General features: G+C 36.2%; 4 protein-coding genes and 1 non-coding gene across 6 annotated transcripts; 2 read left to right on the forward strand and 3 right to left on the reverse strand.

The window, feature by feature from the left end:
- Nucleotides 1-3229: 3229 nt before the first annotated feature.
- LOC114736163 (uncharacterized acetyltransferase At3g50280-like) lies at nucleotides 3230-4704 on the forward strand. Its single transcript, XM_028923940.1, has one exon. It carries the CDS (start codon nucleotides 3230-3232, stop codon nucleotides 4622-4624), a length of 1395 nt encoding a protein of 464 aa, XP_028779773.1. The 3' UTR covers nucleotides 4625-4704.
- Nucleotides 4705-7619: 2915 nt separating this feature from the next.
- On the reverse strand, nucleotides 7620-8256 carry LOC114736158 (WUSCHEL-related homeobox 7-like). Its single transcript, XM_028923936.1, has 2 exons — nucleotides 7905-8256; nucleotides 7620-7825 (listed from the first exon to the last, which is right to left on the reverse strand). The coding sequence occupies exons 1-2, from the start codon at nucleotides 8254-8256 to the stop codon at nucleotides 7620-7622; spliced, it is 558 nt and encodes a 185-aa protein (XP_028779769.1).
- Nucleotides 8257-10709: 2453 nt separating this feature from the next.
- Nucleotides 10710-14227, reverse strand: LOC114736157 (eukaryotic translation initiation factor 3 subunit F). 2 transcript variants are annotated; one of them, XM_028923935.1, is made up of 7 exons: nucleotides 13938-14227; nucleotides 12878-12957; nucleotides 12231-12460; nucleotides 11755-11876; nucleotides 11554-11667; nucleotides 11313-11440; nucleotides 10710-10930 (listed from the first exon to the last, which is right to left on the reverse strand). In XM_028923935.1, the coding sequence occupies exons 1-6, from the start codon at nucleotides 14157-14159 to the stop codon at nucleotides 11351-11353; spliced, it is 858 nt and encodes a 285-aa protein (XP_028779768.1). In that variant the 5' UTR covers nucleotides 14160-14227; the 3' UTR covers nucleotides 10710-10930; nucleotides 11313-11350. The 2 variants fall into 2 exon arrangements, with proteins under 2 accessions (XP_028779768.1, XP_028779767.1); XM_028923934.1 differs by lacking the exon at nucleotides 10710-10930 and having other exon boundaries at nucleotides 11098-11440.
- A 3970-nt stretch (nucleotides 14228-18197) lies between these two features.
- LOC114736161 (probable aquaporin PIP-type 7a) lies at nucleotides 18198-19853 on the reverse strand. Its single transcript, XM_028923938.1, has 4 exons — nucleotides 19451-19853; nucleotides 18970-19268; nucleotides 18711-18851; nucleotides 18198-18595 (listed from the first exon to the last, which is right to left on the reverse strand). The coding sequence occupies exons 1-4, from the start codon at nucleotides 19785-19787 to the stop codon at nucleotides 18503-18505; spliced, it is 870 nt and encodes a 289-aa protein (XP_028779771.1). The 5' UTR covers nucleotides 19788-19853; the 3' UTR covers nucleotides 18198-18502.
- On the forward strand, nucleotides 19312-19384 carry TRNAK-CUU (transfer RNA lysine (anticodon CUU)). Its single transcript has one exon. It is a non-coding gene; the product is annotated as a tRNA-Lys (tRNA).
- Nucleotides 19854-21004: the final 1151 nt, after the last annotated feature.

Raw genomic sequence — 21004 nt, forward strand, 5'->3', positions numbered from 1 at the left:
GCCCCTAGCAGACAAAGTTTAAGTGCCAATCCAAATTATTAGATTGTGCGGACACACTGACACTTGACAAGAGTGATCATTTTCCTTTTTGTCGTCAATTATGCGTAAGATTTACTGAAATCAGCTAATATACCTTTACACTTGTCGACATTTCAATGTTCAGTTTTAAGTTTTAACAGATAGATAAAAGAAAAACGATAGGTAAGAAGTACTCAAGCTTGGAGGTTTTTATTTTGGCGAGATAAAAAGTAAGAGTATGAATTTTTTGAGTTTTAAATACATATTAAGCTTGTTAAATAATAAAACTTTCATGATAATTAATGCCACAGATAAAGTATAACACGGTTATAGTAATTAAACAACCCCTCCACCAAAAAAAAAAGGTCAACTATTTTGTTGGAGAACCTGCTGTGAGTATTGGATCCATTTCTCACTAAGGGATTTTAATTCCTCCACCATTAACAATTATGAAAATAATTGATTAGTCACTAATTAAGTTTTCAATTTTGAAATGAACAACGGAATAGAAGAAATCTGTCTTTCAGTTAACATTCACAAGCCAAGGTTGACTAACTTATCAAACTCAAAGCACACACTAATTTGCGCACCCCTGGAGAGCAAGAGGTTAATCAGCTCGTATCAAAATACTCATTGCCAACATGTTATTACTTCCCCTCCAAAATACAGAAGCTTTTTAATTAATTTCAAGAAGTTTGATAACTTAGTTTGTTATAACAAATAGATCATATTAAAATGCACATCTCTGTGTAATATTATATTTTATATTAGTTTGTAAGTAAGATAAATTATATTAAAAGAAAAATAACAAATAATATGAGAAATAAAGTAGATTAAACTATTATATTAAAGAATTAAGAGAATAATACTTAAACACGTGCATGATTTTACGGATCTTGGAAACCTGACTCATTGATCAAACATGTTCATGTGTTCCCTAAGCCATAAACCAATACATTTCAATACATCGATCCCTTGTGGTCTACCTGTTATATATATAAAATATCAAATCATATATATAGACTCCATTCGTTTAATTGGTTATATACGATTTGATTATATACAATCAAATAAAAGTAAACGAATGTGGCATTAAAAAAAAAAAATGAAACTGACATGTTCATGCGGAGTAACAATTATACTGATGATTCGTGTCACATTATAATACGTTTACTTTTAATTTGGGGCAACGATGAGGGAGACAATCTCAGATCAACCATTAATATTAATTCACAACATATGTGCTCTGTGTTTCAGGGTACACAAACAAGACCCTCCTCGGCTGTCTCCGACATTGCCCTCCTCTTCTTAACAAAAATGTCTCACTGTTTTAATTATCTCAGTGTTTTTATTTATTTGCATTTCTCGTCCCTAAAATATACAATATCCTTTTTTTAAATGAAAAAAAATATGATGCTCTTATATATTCTTCCTACGCTTATTATCTTTCCAATCGCAAATTCGGCGAACATAAGTAGGAGGAACGTTATTGTTATCACTAAAACACTATTTTCTATTGGTCTTATTTATGCTAATATAAATACCCCCAATTTGATATATATGGGTCATTTTATCCAAACGATGTTTATGGATAAAATGGCCATATAAAGCCAAGCTATATACTATATCTTATCCTTAATATAAGAGTTAGTTTGACTTTTAATTTAGTCTTAAATATAAAATTTCAATTATCTATTTTGTCTATCATATTTATTTATTTTTTTTAAAATGGTCTTTGTAGTAGGTGCACATATTAAAGGTTCAATCAAATGGTAATTTTAGCTAATACATGATTAGTAATGGTATTTTAAAAAAGACAACATATAATTATTATAATAACTAACTCAACAAACTTTTTTAATCTACTTAAATTAGTTAACTAACTCTTATATTAAGAATAGAAGGTAGTACATATACGCAATGATTTTTTTTTTTTTGGGTTGTTTTGTTAAGCGGCTACATGTAAAAGGATAAGGATGATTCTTTCGAAAATAGAGCAGCGACGTTGCTAGAGCTTCGTTGGCGGTGAGAATTTGCTGGCGCATAATGGAAGTGCATGTTAAAGATAAGAATAAGTTAGTGCAAGATTTTAAACAAAAAGACCCAGAGAGCACAAATATATAGATATATAAGAACCCAGAGAGCACAAATATATATATTTATATATAGCTGGGAAGAATCTGATGAGAGGAAGGTGTGACAAACAAATTGAAAAGGATCTGTCTGTGAAAGGTATTATTTGTCATTTCATTTCGTAGCTCCGTGTGGGTGGCTCTGAGATATGCATCTGGAGAGCATTAATTAGTTAGTGCCATCGGCATTATAGCAGACGCAATACTTCATAACATATATATTCGAAATTATCACAAAAGAAACAAAAAAAAAAAACACACTGAGCATATCATTTAGAATTCAAAAAAAAAAATCCTCATCCCTGCATATGACCATATCTTTTAACTTGTTTGTGTTTCTTCTAATAACATCGCTCTTATGATATGTTTTTATTTGGAACATCCAGATGTGATTTGGATGGTCCAAATTTAATTTATTTTTTATTTTCACTTTTTTAAAATAATTATTTTAATAAGTATAACATCTTAAATAAAAGTAATCTTTTAACTAGTATTCTTTAAAAATAATTTTTATTTAAAAAGAAACGTAAAAAAAAATTAAATCTCGATTATTCAAATCAGATTTAAATGATTTAAATATGATGAGTTTGGGATGCTCATAACTCTGATGAGCACCAAAACTCACAAGAAAAAAAAAACTCAACATATCATATAGAATTAAAAAAAACATATTTCTTAATTCATTCTGACCTGAGAGTGTTTGGGAACCAAACCATAATTTTAAAAATGATTTTACAATATGAGTTTATCTTGCCTTACATGAAATGCTTGTAAAAAACACTTTGTCTGGGTTTCTTCTAATAGCATGGATCTTATGATATGTTTTTAAATTTTAATCTTCATTCATCATGTGAGCAGTTTCAATGTTTAATAATTTATTAAGATATGAAGTGTACATATATTGCTTCAGCAACTGAATGGCTGAGAGAATTATTTGTGATTTATTCTGATTATTATAGTTTCAATCATTTGTGCAGGAAGTGCATGAACCTCTTCTGCCCTATATATACCAGGCATTTGGAACATCTTCCCCCATTCACAAATACTGAAGGGCATAAGAGGTGCAGAACAGAGCGAAAATGCCTTCTCCTTCTTCTTCACCCCTCACTGTACTCTCCAAATGCACTTTATACCCTAACCAGAAGTCCACCCTCTCAGACCTCAAGCTCTCCATCTCCGACCTTGCCATGCTCTCTTGTCACTACATTCAAAAAGGTTGTCTCTTCCCCCTGCCTTCTCTACCCTTTCACTCTCTCCTCCCGCACCTCAAGTCCTCCCTCTCTCGCACTCTCTCTCACTTCCCTCCTCTCGCCGGCCGCCTTACTACTGATTCCCACGGCTATGTTTACATCACCTGCAACGACGCCGGCGTCGACTTCCTCCATGCCTGCGCCCCCGGTTACTGCATTCGCGACCTCTTGTCCCCACCCGACGTCCCTGACCCCTTTAAGCGTTTCTTCACCTTTGACAAAAAGGTCAGTTACACCGGCCACTTCAGCCCACTTTTGGCCGTTCAGGTCACCGAGCTTGCAGACGGGGTCTTCATCGGTTGTGCCATGAACCATGCCATCGCTGACGGCACGTCGTTCTGGAATTTCTTCAATACCTTCGCCGAAGTGTGTAGAGAGGCCACTAAAATCTCCAACGTACCCGATTTCCGTCGGGATTCGATTCTGATTTCCAAAGCGGTCCTAAAATTTCCCGAAGGGGGGCCAGAGGTCACGTTCAATCCATACGAACCATTGAGGGAGAGAATTTTCAGCTTCAGCAGAGAAGCCATACAAAAACTGAAAGCCACCGTGAACAGCCAGAAACTCAGAACTGACGAGGAGCTTAACGCCATCGAGTGGATAGGGAAGCAAAGCAACGATAATTACCATAACAACAAAGGCAAAGTTGAGGAGATATCGTCGTTCCAGTCACTTTGCGCGCTGCTATGGCGAGGCGTGACGCGTGCGAGGAAGTTGCATCCGTCGAAAACGACAGTGTTTAAGATGGCAGTGAACTGTCGAATGAGATTAGCACCCAAATTGAATCCATACTATTTCGGGAACGCGATTCAGAGCATACCCACGTATGCCACCGCAGAGGACGTCCTGTGTAGGGGTCTACGGTGGTGTGCGGAGGAGCTGAACAAGAACGTGAAGGCGCACGATGACGCTAAGGTGAGGCATCTCGTAGAGGAATGGGAGAGTAACCCGAGGTGCTTCCCGCTGGGGAATCCGGACGGCACAGCGGTGACGATGGGGAGCTCGCCAAGATTTCCGATGTACGATAACGACTTCGGTTGGGGGAGGCCTGTGGCTGTTCGGAGCGGGGGAGCGAACAAGTTCGACGGGAAGATATCGGCTTTTCCGGGGAGAGAAGGAGGTGGGAGCGTGGATTTAGAGGTGTTATTGGCGCCGGAGACGATGGAGGGGCTGGAATCGGACCTGGAGTTCATGGCTTACGCATCGAGTTCTTGGTGCAATTGATGACGATGCTCTGACTAACGTGGACCCTTTGTTTTTTTAGATTAGTGCTGATGATTTGAATTGTGACATCTGTGGTTTTTTTTTTTTTGGGGACCATTTTTGTGGTATCTGTGTTTGACCCTTGCTTTTGTCTTCATCTCATGTAATGTTTGCCTCTTTTAAGTCAAGTTGTTTAGGGAAAGAAAGCCAGAAAGCCAAAAATCCACTTTCATTTTCTACAATTTTATCCTGCTTTTATTTTGTTCGAATAATTTATTTCCCTTTTTTTTTGTGAGGTTCGAATAATTAATGAGCACTCTTTATATTCTTATTGATAAAAAATTAATAAAAATATAAATAAAAAAATTATTTCTAAGATAATTATAAATATTTATTTATCAAAAATTAATTCTAACAGAATCACATATGATCAACAGATGAAGACCAAAAAATTGCCTACATATGTAATTAAAAATTCATATTGATACATATATATATTGTTAGTTGTAGATAAAGTATAGGGAAAATGACCATAAAATGCATTTTGAATTTTAAAATGATAAACAGGTTATACTGACTATTTTTATATGTTATAATCAACTACTTTTTTTTAATTATTTTTCTTATATAACGGTCGTAAATTTAAGGAGATGTTCTGTTGAACGAATCAGCTTTAGACAGAATGGAAGCTATATCTCTCTCGGGATTTTTGTTCTAAATTTTGTGGAGTTAGGAGGGGAAGCAAAATTTGTTCAACCGACACCAAATTAGTTTTTAGTTTTTACGATGGGAAAAGGCCAAAAAAAAAAGTTAAAAAAAGTAGTTTTATTTTCTGGACGAATGAGGCCTCAAAGCAGAAGAAAGGCCCAATAGGAAACTGGGAGCCTAACAGGTAGACTAGCCCGTCCTTAAAGCACACCAAAAAATGATAAGAACAGTAAAAGGACAATAAACATTTGAGAAAGTTAAAATTGTACAAATATATACAATTTAATTAGAAAAACTAGTCAATGTAATAAGCTCGATTTGACCGACTTAGTTGCTAAATTTCTCATATTTTTCATCGTCATTGATAAAAATAAACAAGTCTTTGTCTATGAACATTTTCAATCGTATTTGCTGCAAATATTACAATATTTTTAGAATGTTAGTTATATTTCCAGGTTCAAAGAATCTAACTATGATTTTTCACGAACCACCCTATTTTATCTTCCTTTAATTTCTTATTCATGAATCTAAATTAGCAAGTGCATGAACATTCACATGTACTGAATACATTAAACACATTAAATATTAGCATTTAATTTTAAAGATACATCATAATTTTAACATAGATCATGAATCGACATTAATGATTGAAAGTTTATAAAGACGACTTTAAAGTCTCATGCACAGATATTAATCGAAATGAATGAGAAGAATTCTCTCCAAACTTAATTGTTTCTAAAAATTATTCCCTCCGCTTCAAAATATAAGCTAAACTTTATCCATTTACATTCATCAAGAAACTAGTTAAAATTAGTTTAAAGCAATAAATATGTAAGGCATATAATTTTTTTAAAATATACCCTTGTTAATGAAGAGAATGAGTAAGAGAATGCAATAAATGAATAAAAAAGGAGAGAGAATATATGGTGATGAAATTGAAAAAAAACTTATTAAATGCTTAGATAAAAGTAAATGTTATCTTATAAAAAAAACTAAGCCTTTCAAACAAAGTTTAGCTTATATTTTAAACCACAGGGAGTACTACTTTATAATTATTTCATTAGTTTTATAATATTTTATTCCTTTCAAGACATCGAAATTAGTTGAGGAGCTTGTCTTGGTGCTTAGTACGTCCTGTTCTTAATACTATTTTTGGTCCTAATTATAACATCTTGTTTATACTTTATAATCTAAGTCTTGTAATTAGAACTGGAGGTAGTATAAGAACTAGTTGACTAATTTGAATATGTTAAGAAAATTAGTTAAGTTAGTTATTTATAATAATTAGATGTTGTTTTCTCAAAAATATCTTTGCTAAGCACGTATATTAGCAAGAACTCTCATGTAATAAAATATTTAGTATATGCAATTATTATAAGGACTAACTTAAAAAAAATAAATAGATATGATAGATAAAGTAGACTGCTATTATGTTATACCAATGATAGAAGGTAATCCCTTCCGTCTCATGATACTAAGGAGCGAAGATGATCCATTGTCTGCTGCTTTGGATATAGTCCTGACATAGATTCGTGCTGGAATTATTTCTTTGCTCTCTATATAAGAAAAAGCCTCGGCATCATCATCATCACTACATTTTAATTTTTTTTTTTCATTGGCAAGTTTACTCACCAAAAATGAAATCTGGTTTTGAATTGAAACAAGACAACGTGTGGATCAACAGAAAGCCTAAAAGTCTGCATGTAATAAGAATAGGCAAAAGTATTTTTCTTTTAACTTTGTTGCATTTAAAGCCACTCCATAATCCTTTCGTCAAAGGGGAATCTCTAATTTTCTCTCAGTGTTTCCAACATTACCCAAGTCCACATCTTTATAATCAAACGGTAATTAGTTTTCAATTATTTTTGGAGAACAAGGATGATAAAGAATGGTAACCCCAACTTATATAGATCCCATGTGCAGATCCAAACCACTGTTCGTGTGTAAACGGTTCGTGATATTCAAAGATGGAAGCAGGCCCTGTGCATGACTCGAGTGTTATCCTGTATACGCATGCCTAGGTGAATACTCTTGAAAAGAAGCCAATCAGAATTCCAAGCATCATTAAAATATAATCCGACAAACTAGACTCAGACACACATAATACCAAGTTGAGTGAGCAAGCAGAGGAGAATGTCTAGACATTTCAAATACTCCAGTAAAAAAAGCTACATGTCAGTACGTCATTCATAATTTGAAGCTATAATAATACTTCTAAAACTTCTACTGTTTCTGCTAAACCTAATTTCACTAAGTAACAGTAATGAATTATGTTAAAATAACATCTTCTACCCTCCCACCACTGTGTTTACAGAAAGCTTAAGCGCAAATCTAATGCTGGGCTATCCATATTTTCTGCCATTGAGGACTGAAACATGCTACTATCATCCCCATATCTATTCGCTTGTGCCCTCAGTTTCTCTGCTTCTGATTCACCAAGGGAGTTCAAGGGAAACAGTTGAAGAGTCTCTATCACTCTCTCTGGCTCTTGACCTTGATCCGCCTCTGCAAAATCTGTCAAAAGGAACTATCTTTAGGAAAAGGCTCAGAACCCAAACAACGTCATGTAACAAAAAATAAGGAAAATACTCACTGTGTGCGGGAGATGACAGAGAGTTTTGACGGCCAATGTTACTGAGATCCTTGTCGTGGAATGAGACCTTGCGACGCTTCTGTCTTTCCCTGGCTTTATGATTCTGAAACCAATAAAACACATTCTTGCTCTCGATCTTGCCATAATAGCTAAGCTCAGTGGAGATCTTCTGAATCTGATCAGTGCTTGGGGTTCTCAGTCCAGACATGAACAAATCAGTAAGAAGCTTAACCTGTTCTGTTGTCGGATTCCAACGCCCACACTTAGTTCCACTACTTCCACTATTCCCGTTACTATCACCTCTCCGAAAACTTCCTGGTCTGATACAAAACCCTGACATGCCATCTTCCATATCCTTCACTTTCAGATCACAGATATGCCCCTGTCTCTGCCTCTGAGCACTCTACTTTAGGCTCTGAGCTTTCTCTGACTCTGTGTTTGAGCATATATAAACATGCCATAACTGAATAATTTAATACCAAAAATCCTTGTCTCTTTTCTCTTAACTTCTTTTGTCGGGTATCGCAGATGATCAGCTCTACATGTTGATAGTTTTCTGCCCGCTTTGAATTTGGTGAATTCGAGATTGAACTATGTTGAGAGCTGCTTTTTGTAAGCAAAAGCAAACACAAAGATAAAGACATGCGCAAAAGTAGCCACTGTGTGAATTCGCACTTATATTTTTAATTTCCTCGAGTTCATGTGTTTTACACATCACGTGTTGGGATTTACGTGGTCACACTAAGACTGAATGGATCACAATCTATTTTATTATCAGCATTCTATATGTAGTGGCCTTTTATGTGTATTGGAGTGAATTTTTTAATCAAGGCTTGGCATAGTAATCACATACAAGACATGCGAATTGAACAAAACTCGGTGTTTTTAAAAGAAGTGGCTGTCTGCTAAAGTTCAAAGTGGGAAGTGAAAGTCAAAGCTGCACGTTGTGGGATGTGAGTTGGACGGTTGTGATCATAAGAGATACTGAGTTAGGTTGACTTAGGGTTCATGAAAGATCTTCTTTTTAAGGTTATGTGGGAACATAAACTAGGTGACACGACTTGGAGAGACAGACAACTCATGACCAAAAGGGGCCAAAAAAAAAAAAAAAGTGATGCCACTTGGCTTTTCTCATGTCACTAGCTCCTGTCTTGCGTATTTTGTCACTGGTATTCATTCATATTTTAATACTACTTCTGATCTTTAATATAAGAGCTAATTGACTAATTTGAATAGATTAAAAAAATTAGTTTAGGTTGGTTATTTGTATTAAATTTGTGTTGTTTTTCATAAAATATCCTTACTAATCAAATGTATTAGCTAGAACTATTATTATTACAAAGGCTATCTTGAAAAAAAAAAAGAGAAACAAAATGAATTGAAATCTTATACTTAGAACCAGAATAAAATATTAATGACCGGAGTTAATAATTTGCTAGAGACAACAGAGGCGACTTTCTGCAATTCCCAAGGGCGTAGTTTCATTCTGTCTGTTCATATTTGGCGCAATGGCTTGACTTCTCTAACTTCAAGGGGCTTTGGACTGAAGCTGTTAACCCAACTGTGCATAGGTTAGGCAGCTAGCCACTTGGTTTTATATGACTTATCATCGAGCAGCTCAGTCTCGAAACACAGACATTCTTGGTCACAGATACGTGTATAATGCTTTGAATTCAAGTTTCTTCTTTGATTTGTACATAAAATGATATAATATTTTAGGTTGCGAAATTTGCTTGAAGGAGAAGAAGCGTTGGAAATTGTATATGGAATGAGCTAATACAAGTATTCACACCAAACAGGGCACTTATCTCCAGAATATCAGCTTTTCGAGATGATTGGTGATCGTTGGCTGTTTTGATCGGGCGGAAGAACTCAGAAATCAGACTCTGGTTGAAACGCTCTTAACTTGTTGGTGTTTAACATAATTTAGATCTTGCTGGATAGGCTAAGAGTAAATTGTGTCAAAAGAAAAGAGAAGTTGGGGGGAATAGGGGAAGGCGTGAAAGATAGAAGGCTTACTGTGCTCCGTAAGATCCGTGTCTTGTTTACTTTCTTGTCTCCATAAACCTTAAATCTGTTGCTTCTCTTTTTCTGGGAACAGCAAGCGGCCACCACCACCATCATCACCATGCGCGACAAAAAGCATATTATGTGTGATACCTTTGGGGTATTAATATAATAGAGTGCCATTATTTGTGCTTAATACAGATAATGACAGATATAGCAGAGATTAGGCGAGACATGCATAGGAACATTCTCCAGCCATGACCCTTCAACAAGTTGGGCCCACCCATCACTTCCTCTATTTCAGCCACTAGTACATAATGGTGATTTATTATTTATAATATTTATATATATATATATATATATATATATATATGCGCTTCACAATTCAGTTATAACTCACGTTTTGATTTGGTCTCAAAATTTTTTCTAGTTATTTTAATAAAGTTCTTCATGTTCTAAACAAAAATTTAACATCCTTGTTTCTCCTTTCCTTTTTTCCGTCTACTAAGCCATAATTTTTGCAGATTTTGGATTATTTTAGAAGGGGTGTATAGTTGATACTGTCAATTTTGCCCGACTAAACGAGTCATTACCTAAATTGTTTATGATACTTAGGAGGCCTCATGGGCATGGATGATTCGTGCTTGGATAAACAGACGAGTTAGAAATTTGATGACAATGAAAAAGGATGCATCAAAATCAGATGGAATAGTATAACATGCCCCTGGAGCTGGGGACAAATTTGAGAATTTTGAGGACATGTAATCCTGTTACTTTTTAACTTATCTGGCTCCATAATTGTAAAAGGCAACTCCATCCAACAGTTAACAGTTCAAACACTTTCTTCTCCAACTCACATGAATACATGATCGTTTCCAACGATTCTGGTTTCATTTTATTCCGCCGCATCACTCCCAGGGACAAAAAAAGGAAAAGAGAAAAAAGACGTGGCCAGCCCCAAAGACTACGCAATTTAGATTGATATATTACGCCCGGCAGCGATGAGAGAGCGCGGGAGCCTGGAAAGGGACATCAACTCTCCCTCATACAATCTTACATCTTTAGCCAGCTCAATTTTTCCAAGCGAATATCAATTTTAATTTACTTTCTCTTTTTCCATTAAACTCCATTCGAATAAACGACTGGGGACTGACAGAGCGACCAGGTAAATAAACATTGTGCCAGGTAGCATTGAAAAAAGATCTGGCCAGATTTCTTTAGAAGATGAGGGATTACAATACGGGTGAACCGTTAAACTGGAACTTGGATATAATTAAGAGAAGCCTATGAATCTCAGCTCCAAAAACAACAAAAAATAATAATAAACTACAAAATTTAAGAGGGGGGGAGGGGGGAAAAAGACTTGACGTGTTTCAGTAAATAACACAAAAGGAACTTCACCAGCAAAATCGCCTAGGCACAACGATCGACAAAAAGAATCACAGAATCTGAGCAGCTGTGTTCAATTTTTCAGCCAGGCTCAGCTGTGTCCTTGTGATACTTGATAAATAGAGCAAAAGCAAATGATCCTGCAAGGAAAACAAACACTCAATCAAACAAAATTACAACCGGCAAATCTAGGATGTTCCCATAAACCAAGAAATAACCAAAAACCTGTAGCCCATTGAAACAAAATCTTTACCTGCAGACTATCGTTCACGAGCTTATCAAAAGCTGAAGGGGGCAATTTGGGAAGGGAACCTACAGCGTTAGATATAAACCTCCCGACATTATTGTCTGGCACAGCCCGCCCTTCCTGATTATAAAGCGGTTAAAAAATCAATTTTGTTCTTATTAAAGAACTATGCATGGCATGAATATTCAGAAGATAATGTCAGCATACCACAACATCATCAACATATTTGTAGATGTCATCAATCAGGGCGAGTAGACGTTCCATTGATGTTTCCATCCCTTCCAAATCATTTGGGATTTTGTCAACAGTTGTTGCCTTCAGAGTATCGACTGCCATCGCCAGAAACAAGAAACAAGCAAACTTAGATTATTCAAATCATCATCAAGAATAACTCCTCTGATTCGCAAGTCTATACAAAAACTGAAAACGAAGCATAAAATAACTCATCAGCCACCTATAATATCAAAATACTTAACATCGGTTGAAATTTGCATAAAAGTATGCCATATAATAATTTTGAAAGACATTAAGTAAAAGATGATATTTTTTAAATTGAAGGACATCTCTATGCATCCATCTACCATTGAAAGAAAGAACATGCATTTTAACATGAGAAAGAAAACGCAAGCTCTGTAAAGAAAACAAAAGGATAGCTATAACGTTGAGATGCAATAAAAACATACATCCAATTCGCTCAGCTTCCACCATGCGAAGATCCAGAGGAATTTCTTGAAACTGAGCAGCAATTTGCCAATCTCCGAGAGATAAATTGTGTGATACATATGCTTTTATGGTTCCCCCTCCATTTGTGAATCCTGTATCAACTGTCAAGTGTACAGGATTGGGAACTTCTCGAGAATAAAATTCATGGATTAATGCACTACCCCCATTCACTCCAAGACCAGTTGAATACCTGCATAAATACCAAAGTTAGCATAAGTGGTTTTCCCCAGAGTAGAAGAAATAAGAAACCGGAGATAAACAAAACAGTTATAGATGCAAGCATACCAAGAAGTTAAAACTAACTAATAAAGTCGTGGATGAGATAAACAACTCAATAAGGAAGTTCTTGAACTCCAGTCCATATAAGATCGTCACTTTACAGTGACAAGTGAAGATGCTTCGCCATCACAAATCATCAAGTCATCAATTAAATCCTAAGCCCCATGAATGATTTCTTGACACAACCTCATAAAACCTAATAAGTTGCCTAGTCATGTGGTAAGACTTTGAAACTCTCGAATGAAAATACCGTTACTAGCACTTGATTCTTAAGCATAACGCTTAAAAACACTACAAACACTACAAAGTTTACAAACATTGGACTTACCACCCAACTATGACTTCCTTTGGGTTCACTTTTTGGTGGGAAATCAACATATTGTGGTGGTACTCAATGTCCAAAGCAACCTGTAACAATAAAATAAAGATTAGAAAGGAAAGATATTTGATTTTAAAAAATCACGCCATGAAAGGACAAGATTTAGATAAGTAACTGATAGAGTCAACTACAAAGGCATCCAATCCCCGTACCACCCAGGGTTATCCACGTTTTCAATCAAAAGAAGCCTATGGGCATGGATTTCATCACTTGCATTGAAAAACATATGAAGTTTGTCCATTCTAATTTCTTATATATGAAATCATTTACCCCACACCAGCGTGGAGAAAAAGAAACCATCTCTGGAGGAAAAGATGATCAATACCCTCAATCCTCAATATGAACAGGCAATAGATAATTCATCTGAAGCAATATTTTAACCAGAGCTAAAATTCATCGTCACCCCATGTAGATCCCTCATCTATTCCAAATGAATAAAGCTTATCAGTTTTAAAAAAACATTTGCTTGCCAACAAGTGGTTCTTAGTGAGGGAGCAAGCCGCCAGTAAACACCAATCCTTTGTAACTCATTATAACTGCCGGAGTTCTACATGCCCTCGTTGGCATGAAATTTAAGCAGCGCACCAGATTTCCTTCCAGGCACATAAGTCAATACAAGGATCACAACGGGAGAAACGGGATCAAGCCGAGACCAGGGAAACAATTAAGAATGCAACATACTATGACTACCTTTCAACGGACGAAAATCAAACAGGGGATGATTAGAGCTACATGTTAAGCAAATAATACGACAGAAAACATAAAATGGGCAACATGTTACATGTCTCGGATCAACTATGGAACTGGCATCAGCAATGAATGTACGAAGGACCCCAAAATATCCGGGGTTAATAATTGGTACCTCTAGATTTCATCCAACAATAAACTGAATAATTGAAATGATTAATCACAGGGCTGAAGATTAATAACGTCTACTAGGTTTAGAAAATAGAATAAAATCGCCCCCTAACTACTACAAATCCGAACGTAGAACAAGAACCGCGCATACCTGTCCTAGAGACTCATTGTGGGGAACAGCATAGGAATTACGGATATCAACGGTTCCATCGGGCAAGACAGAACCAAGGAGTGTTCCGATGACGCGCTCCGCTTGGTCCGGACGTCGGACATAGCAGTCGCAGATGTTGAAGATAACCAGAGGATGAACCTTCGCAGATAGGCTCTGCGAAGAGGAAGAGAACTGCAACACGGTGCGCTCGCTCGCCGCCATGCTTGGAGCTTTGATTCGGCGGGTTCAATTCACCAAACAAGGCGTGCGAGGAAGAGAGCGCAAAGTCAAAGGAGCCAGCAAGGTAAGACGGCAATACGCTAGGGTTTTAGATATGGGCTGAATGGGCTTCACAATTAACTCGTTTCATCCCAGAAACCTGGGCCGGAGAGCCCAAATCAACGAGCCTTTCTCCTTAATAAAACTTTCATGTTTTGTTGAGGGAAAAAAGAGCCCATTTTAAACGATATCAAGGTTATCCTAGTTGGTCGGGGGAAAAAAGCAAGAAGGTTCTCCCATTTAATCCAATGCGTTATCTTTATTCTTACCACCTGATATTTTTTTTAACACAAAAGCTTTATTCAAAAAAAAGAACTTTATTAATGAAAGGAGCAACGATACAGAGAGCAACCAGCAAGATAAGGCTGGTTAGATACGATACAGGAAAAAGAAAAGCTGACCTATGCCACCAAGATAAGGCTGGGTGCCCATCCTTAATTAACAAAACTAGTAGTAGTGATTATGCGAATTTAAAATTATTTAAATTCTTTTAAATGAAGTTGAGATTTTAAACCTTGTGATTAAAAAATTATATGAGACGAATCATCTATAATTGGCATCAACACTGGGATATGATTAATAGAATCATGTACCATATAACTGGTATTAAAAAATATTGCATTTTTAAAATACATTGGGAGGGCTTTCTTAATTTTTTTTCCCACTAATTACATAGAGAGCTGGAGACCAATACGAACATATCAATGTTCAGCTTGAACTCGAAATCTCGTTCAAATATTGCAGGTAACATTGTCATCAGAGCAACTTCCCAATAGTATGTACTTCTACATTTTACCTTCTTCATGATAACATTATGTATCGTACTCACATTCTTTAATGAACGAGCATGCACTTCGAAGTTAATTGACTTGCGATTGAAAATGTATTTGTAAATCTGTATCAAAACAAAGGAGAAAATGTATTATGAATCGAGGCAAAAAAAGTAACATCCTAAAGCATGTTTATTTTTAATTTTATTATTAGTGGAACTGAATTTTAATATTTTCTTTTAAAATTTGTCTTCTTAGTGTTAAAATTGGATTTAGGGGGAACAAAATTAATACGTGCCTCTCCTTAGCAAGAGTTTTGTTAAGTTCTGATGCATCAACGCCGGTATGATTACGCTCGGAACAAGCTCGTAATCAGGTTTGAATATTCTACAGGCAGAAAGGGGACTTATCAAAATTAGTTTTATAACTCAATACTGGTGACCACTTTCCTAATGATAATTGATCACCACAAGTATTAAATATATGTATAATGATTTTTCAAGTCACTTTTTTTCCCCCCTCCGGAAGAATTACAAACCAAATTAATTCAAATCCAACCATGCGATGACTCATATGAACAGCAACCCTGTCACCTGTTCTGGTACTTTTCCAAAAGATCAAACTCATGACCTTTAATTAAGTTACAACAGCTTTTACAAGTTGATTCAAATATTCGGTGCGAGTCGCTTTCATTCTTTGCTTAGCTTCTACCCATTTTTGATTCTTTATGTCCTCCTCGACAGAAGAAACAAATTCTTAAATAATCTTCTTCTATCCGTATCATGCAGAATCAATCAACGCTTGGCGTGCACAAGCTATGTAGGTTTAGATTATCAAAATGATGCTTGCCTTTCAGCAAAAAGGGTAAGGACGATCAAAATAATGTATACCCGGTAGGAGCGGAATTCAATTCTCGCAATGTAATTGCACGTCCTGTTCGGTTAAGCAGCGAGAACTCAAACAAACCCATTTAAATCTAAATAAGTACTCCTTCCAATTTTAAATATAAGACTCTTTTTTATAATATAAATTATACTATAAAATAGGTTTTATTTTTAGGACTGATGGAATAATTATGAAGCATGTTTATCTTGTTTAGGTAATTTTTATGAAATCTTGATGAATTATGATTTTACTCTTCCACTGTACTTTTAGGATAAGCATCAAAGAATAATTTATACATTTGAAGAATCCCGATCAATTTTTATCAATTGAATTTTCTCTGATCCATCCTCCCACACTCTTTCAAAAAATCTCTTCCCAAATAATTATATTTAATAATATTTATTAAATTTATGTCTTTTTGGTAATTATATATTCATAAGTGATTTTAATAAATAAAAACCAAATATGATGGCAATTCTTAAAGTCACTTATTAAAAAAAATCCAAACAAAAAATCATGATTAATCAATATCACTTATAGCTAGTATCACTTATAAAATTTATGATGATCTATAGTTGTTCACCACTAATCCAAACGGGCACTAAATTATATTACACGAATACAATATAATTTATTATAATTTTATATATCTGATATTTACATTAATATTGTTGTTGATATTGGTTGTTTATATTAATTTTTTATATTTTTATCAGCTATTTTGCCCTTTAAACATTATCATAAAGTGTATCCAGCCAAACACACTTCAGATCAAAAAATCCAGCCAAACACACTGCAAAATAACATTTTCAGTCTTAAAATTGTACTCCTCCGGTCCTAAATGTAAGACCCTTATACTAGTGTAGTATAAAGGTCTTACATTTAGGACCGGAAAAGTATATACATATTTATTGATAGCTGAATTAATGTTTAGGTAGAAAAAGGCTGGGCCAAAAAAAAACGTTTAGGTAGAAAAAGAAATCAGTGTACTGATTAAACAAACATGATGCCATTCGCGATAGTGCCCAATTTTAATTAATTGTTGTGTGGCGTTGTTATCACGAGCTGAGATTTGAAAAAGATAATGCAACTTGAGCCTAAATCATCATCATTAGCCACTAATGATTTGACGCTTGTGTAATTCATATTTTACCAAAAGAAGGTAACGTGCACAGAAATATATTCCACAAGTTAATAAGTTGAGATTGTAGACGGAATCCAACTTACGACTTCCTGGTTATAAAATATTATCCGCAGTTCTGAGATTTGGCTAATTGGGAAAGTTTCAACAAATATAAATAGTTTAAAATAATTTAATAATTTTTTTAATTTTTTCAAATTAATTAACTAAATTTTGTAATAAGTATTGGAAGTCCGGCTCTTTAGGTGACTTCGATGTGCCTAAATCATTAGTTAAGGAAGAACAACGTGTAGCCGTAGAAATTAACTCCAAATTTCTCAAGCACGGTATGCCTCTCCCAGGACCTTGACCATAATCGAACCTGCTCTTTTAACGAGCCTGTTCAACTGTTAAAGTGGGGACGACGCGTTGCTTACAGGATATTTTTCACGTAATCACTAATTACATGTTAAGAGATATAAATTTTACTCCAACACTTGGAAGATAATGATTTAGGAAGTGTTTAGGTAGATATCAAACCATGATTTTAAAAATAATTTTATGATATATGAAGTAAATATGTAAACAAATTTTTCTTAATTTGTAAAAAAAATATTTTTTAAAAGTATTTTTATCACTCGCCAAACACCCCGTTTTGTGCACACAATGGCGATGTTAGTGCCTGTGTGTGATGTTAGTGCCTCGTCTTGCGAGATGTATATATTCTTTTAATCTTTAATAAAATATTTATTTAACTTATTTGATCAAATTAAAAAAGTTAGATAAATTACTTAATTATAAGAAATGTGACACATTTTTTTCTAAAATACTATAATTATTTTTCTTAATACCTTTTCTTTTTCTTATACTTAATTATGATTGAAGGAGTATTTATAAGAATAATTTAAAAAAATTGATAAATATGAAAAATAAGTCTTATATTTAAAACCAAAACTAACTCAATAATTATATCTTATATTAAAAATTAAAAGAGTACTTATTATCCCCCACTAGGCTATACCTCCGGCTACGAAGGTACTTGCGTTGGCAAGCGCATTGTTGAGGACCCAGATTAAGAAAAAAACGGTGTGGGCCAGAGTTAGGTGGCAGTATCATCATCAGCCAGCCCCACCCTCCCCCTCCTTGGCGTATAACCTAATCCATTTCTCACCCCCATTTACTCCTGTGCATGACCATCACCATGACGAAGAAGACAATATATTTTTTTCTTTTTCTTTTCTTTATTGGATGATTTAACAGATACACAGTCACAGCGATACAAAGAGGCCCACACACATCGGGTTGAGCCCCCTTCCAACTTCTAAAAGCAGAGGAAAGCTGGCCCTTCACGCAACATGCAGTCCCCAGAGCAGTAATACAAACATTAAATACATCCTTTACATATTACAGCAAATATATAAGAAGAAGCGGACACTGAAATTTTGCTGATACAAAAACACCCACAAACTCAGGCTTCATTTAATTTTGACATCCCATACATATATATATCCTCACTTGGATTTGAACGGGATGGCCCTGATCACCAGCACGTGGTACGCTGCCGCCAGTGCTGCTCCGATGAATGGTCCCACCCAGAAAACCCACTGCAACATAATTAAACACATCCATCATAAATAAATGCCCTCCGCCGTGAAATCTGCGTCATATATATTAAACAGAAATAGGACATAATATATCAGATCGGCTAAAAACACTTACGTGTTCATGCCAGCCATCGTGTTTGTTGAAGATGATGGCAGCTCCGAGACTTCGAGCTGGGTTGATACCGGTTCCGGTGATGGGGATGGTGGCCAAGTGAACCAAAAACACAGCGAACCCAATCGGCAACGGTGCCAAAATCTGGTCCAAAATTCATTCATATATACTCAAACGTCACAAAACAAAAACTAAAATACTTCATGATCTATGGTATAACTATATATAGACGTCGAAAGTTTCAAACTCTGAGTTTACTTACGGGGACGTGGGAGTCGCGAGCGCTACGCTTGGCATCGGTGGCTGAGAACACGGTGTAGACAAGGATGAAGGTGCCGACAATCTCAGCACCGAGGCCATCCCCTTTGGTGTAGCCGTCGTTCACTTTATTGGCACCACCGCCATTAATGCTGTATATATTCTTGCCCTCAAAACCCTTCACCACACCAGCACCGCAGATCGCACCCAGGCACTGCATCACCATGTAGAACAGTGCCCTCGTCAACGACAACTTCCTCCCCAAAAACAACCCAAATGTCACGGCCGGGTTTATGTGACCACCTGCCACCCAATCACAAAAGAAAAAATCACTTCTCAATCAGCTGCCCGTCTAGCTCAGTCGGTAGAGCGCAAGGCTCTTAACCTTGTGGTCGTGGGTTCGAGCCCCACGGTGGGCGTTTCTTTTTTTCCCCTTCGCCTTAAGATTATTTGATTTAAATTTTAAACAGATGAAGAGACCGAACCTGAAATTCCAGCTGTGCAGTACACGAGGGCGAAGATCATGCCCCCGAAAGCCCAGGCGATTCCTTGAATTCCGACGGTTTTGCACTTGGAGTCAGCACGGCTGACGCCCATAACAGTCAAGACGGTGATGTACAGGAAAAGAAAAGTGGCCACGAACTCGGCGATCCCGGCTCTGTAGAAGGACCACGACGTCAGCTCCGATGGTTCAAACAGAGGCGCCGGCGGTGGCTCCTGGTAGTCCTTCCCGTCGTCTTGGCTCTGAGCCGCTGTCCCGATGGGCTGCCTCTCCGGGAACTTGTTCGCTCCCAACGAAACATCCTGCTCCTTCCCCTCCATTTTTCCCCCTGCTGATTCTCCAAGGTTTGTGACAGACACGGAGCGCTGAGAGGTAGTGATGAGTATGACGAGGGGTTCACTTGTTACGGATTTATAAGCGGAATCAAGTTTAGTTGAGAAAGATGAGGATGAGAAGTGGTGGGGTCCATAAGGCGTAATATATTGAACTCATTTTCTCATCTTAGGGCCGTCCTCTCATTTTCTCGTACATTCACCATTTCGCTGAACAGTGACTTGGTTGGCCTATTCGGTTTAAGTCCGAGCCCTAGCGGGTACATTGCCAGCTGGCATGATGCTAGCCACTCGCACGTTACCGACCATGTTCTGCGCCGCACTGGAACAGAGATCGGTTCTGATTTTGCCTCACGAGTAAGGGGGCCTGAATTCTACTCTTGTGTGCTCGGGATAAGCCGTTAACTTCAAACCTACAAAACATCACGTTGAACCCGAGCCTCTTGTCAGGACACGTGTCCTCTATCCGAGTGTCGTGATTAATTGAACGGCAAGGACGCTTCAACACGTAAGCCGCTATGGATACATGCTGACTGCTGCTGATGACTGATGTCCACAAAATAAAACACTACCTCCTTTGCTTAATATAAGATTCTATTTGATTTTTATTTTTATTTTAAATATAAGATTTCAATCCAATTTATCTATCATATTTATACATTTTTCTAAAATAGCTCTTCTAAGAATAATAGTTATAGTCAATACATTTGATTAATAAAGATATTTTAAAAAAGACAACATCTATTTAGGACAAATAACTAAGTCAACTTACTTTTTTAATCTCCTCAAATTAGTCAACTGATTCTTATAATTAGGATCGGAAGAAATACTAATATATTAGCACAGATGATTGATGAATTTCCACGGAATACGCGATACGATTGGAGAATAAATGCAAATTCGTGCCCACATGAATTTATCACAGAAGTTGGAATGTTCGTGTAATATGCTGAATGGACTGGCTTAACAGTGAATATGAAAACATACCATCAAATCAAAATTTTAGCTGAAATTCCAAATCATCGATGCATTATTATTATTCAAAACCCAACCGTTAAATATTAGGAGCACGCTTTTAGTATTCTTGTTGTCTCTATTGTTATGAGGTGGACCATGATTTTTGGGTAATTAATAAGAAGGCTCCAGAACATAGAATCTGAAGTCATCTTCATTTCATTATTAATATATAACTCTCATCTCTATCT

The sequence above is a fragment of the Neltuma alba genome, unplaced genomic scaffold (assembly GCF_004799145.2).
Source record: "Neltuma alba isolate B1F8T4 unplaced genomic scaffold, ASM479914v2 tig00013315_pilon, whole genome shotgun sequence".
Classification (NCBI taxonomy): Eukaryota; Viridiplantae; Streptophyta; class Magnoliopsida; order Fabales; family Fabaceae; genus Neltuma; species Neltuma alba.

Bases quoted from the DNA above. Each gene is read 5' to 3' on its own strand.
- LOC114736157 (XM_028923935.1), bottom strand. From the start codon at position 14,159: ATGGCGGCGAGCGAGCGCACCGTGTTGCAGTTCTCTTCCTCTTCGCAG. The intron at 12,461-12,877 runs GTAAGTCCAATG...GTATTTATGCAG, and splicing joins AAGGAAGTCATAGTTGGGTG to GTATTCAACTGGTCTTGGAG. The intron at 11,877-12,230 runs GTATGTTTTTAT...TGGCGATGGCAG, and splicing joins GGAAGCTGAGCGAATTGGAT to TCGATACTCTGAAGGCAACA.
- LOC114736163 (XM_028923940.1), top strand. From the start codon at position 3,230: ATGCCTTCTCCTTCTTCTTCACCCCTCACTGTACTCTCCAAATGCACT.
- LOC114736158 (XM_028923936.1), bottom strand. From the start codon at position 8,256: ATGGAAGATGGCATGTCAGGGTTTTGTATCAGACCAGGAAGTTTTCGG. The intron at 7,826-7,904 runs GTGAGTATTTTC...TCCTTTTGACAG, and splicing joins TCTGTCATCTCCCGCACACA to ATTTTGCAGAGGCGGATCAA.
- LOC114736161 (XM_028923938.1), bottom strand. From the start codon at position 19,787: ATGGAGGGGAAGGAGCAGGATGTTTCGTTGGGAGCGAACAAGTTCCCG. The intron at 19,269-19,450 runs GTTCGGTCTCTT...ATTGGGTGGCAG, and splicing joins CTGCACAGCTGGAATTTCAG to GTGGTCACATAAACCCGGCC. The intron at 18,596-18,710 runs GTAAGTGTTTTT...ATTATGTTGCAG, and splicing joins ACGATGGCTGGCATGAACAC to TGGGTTTTCTGGGTGGGACC.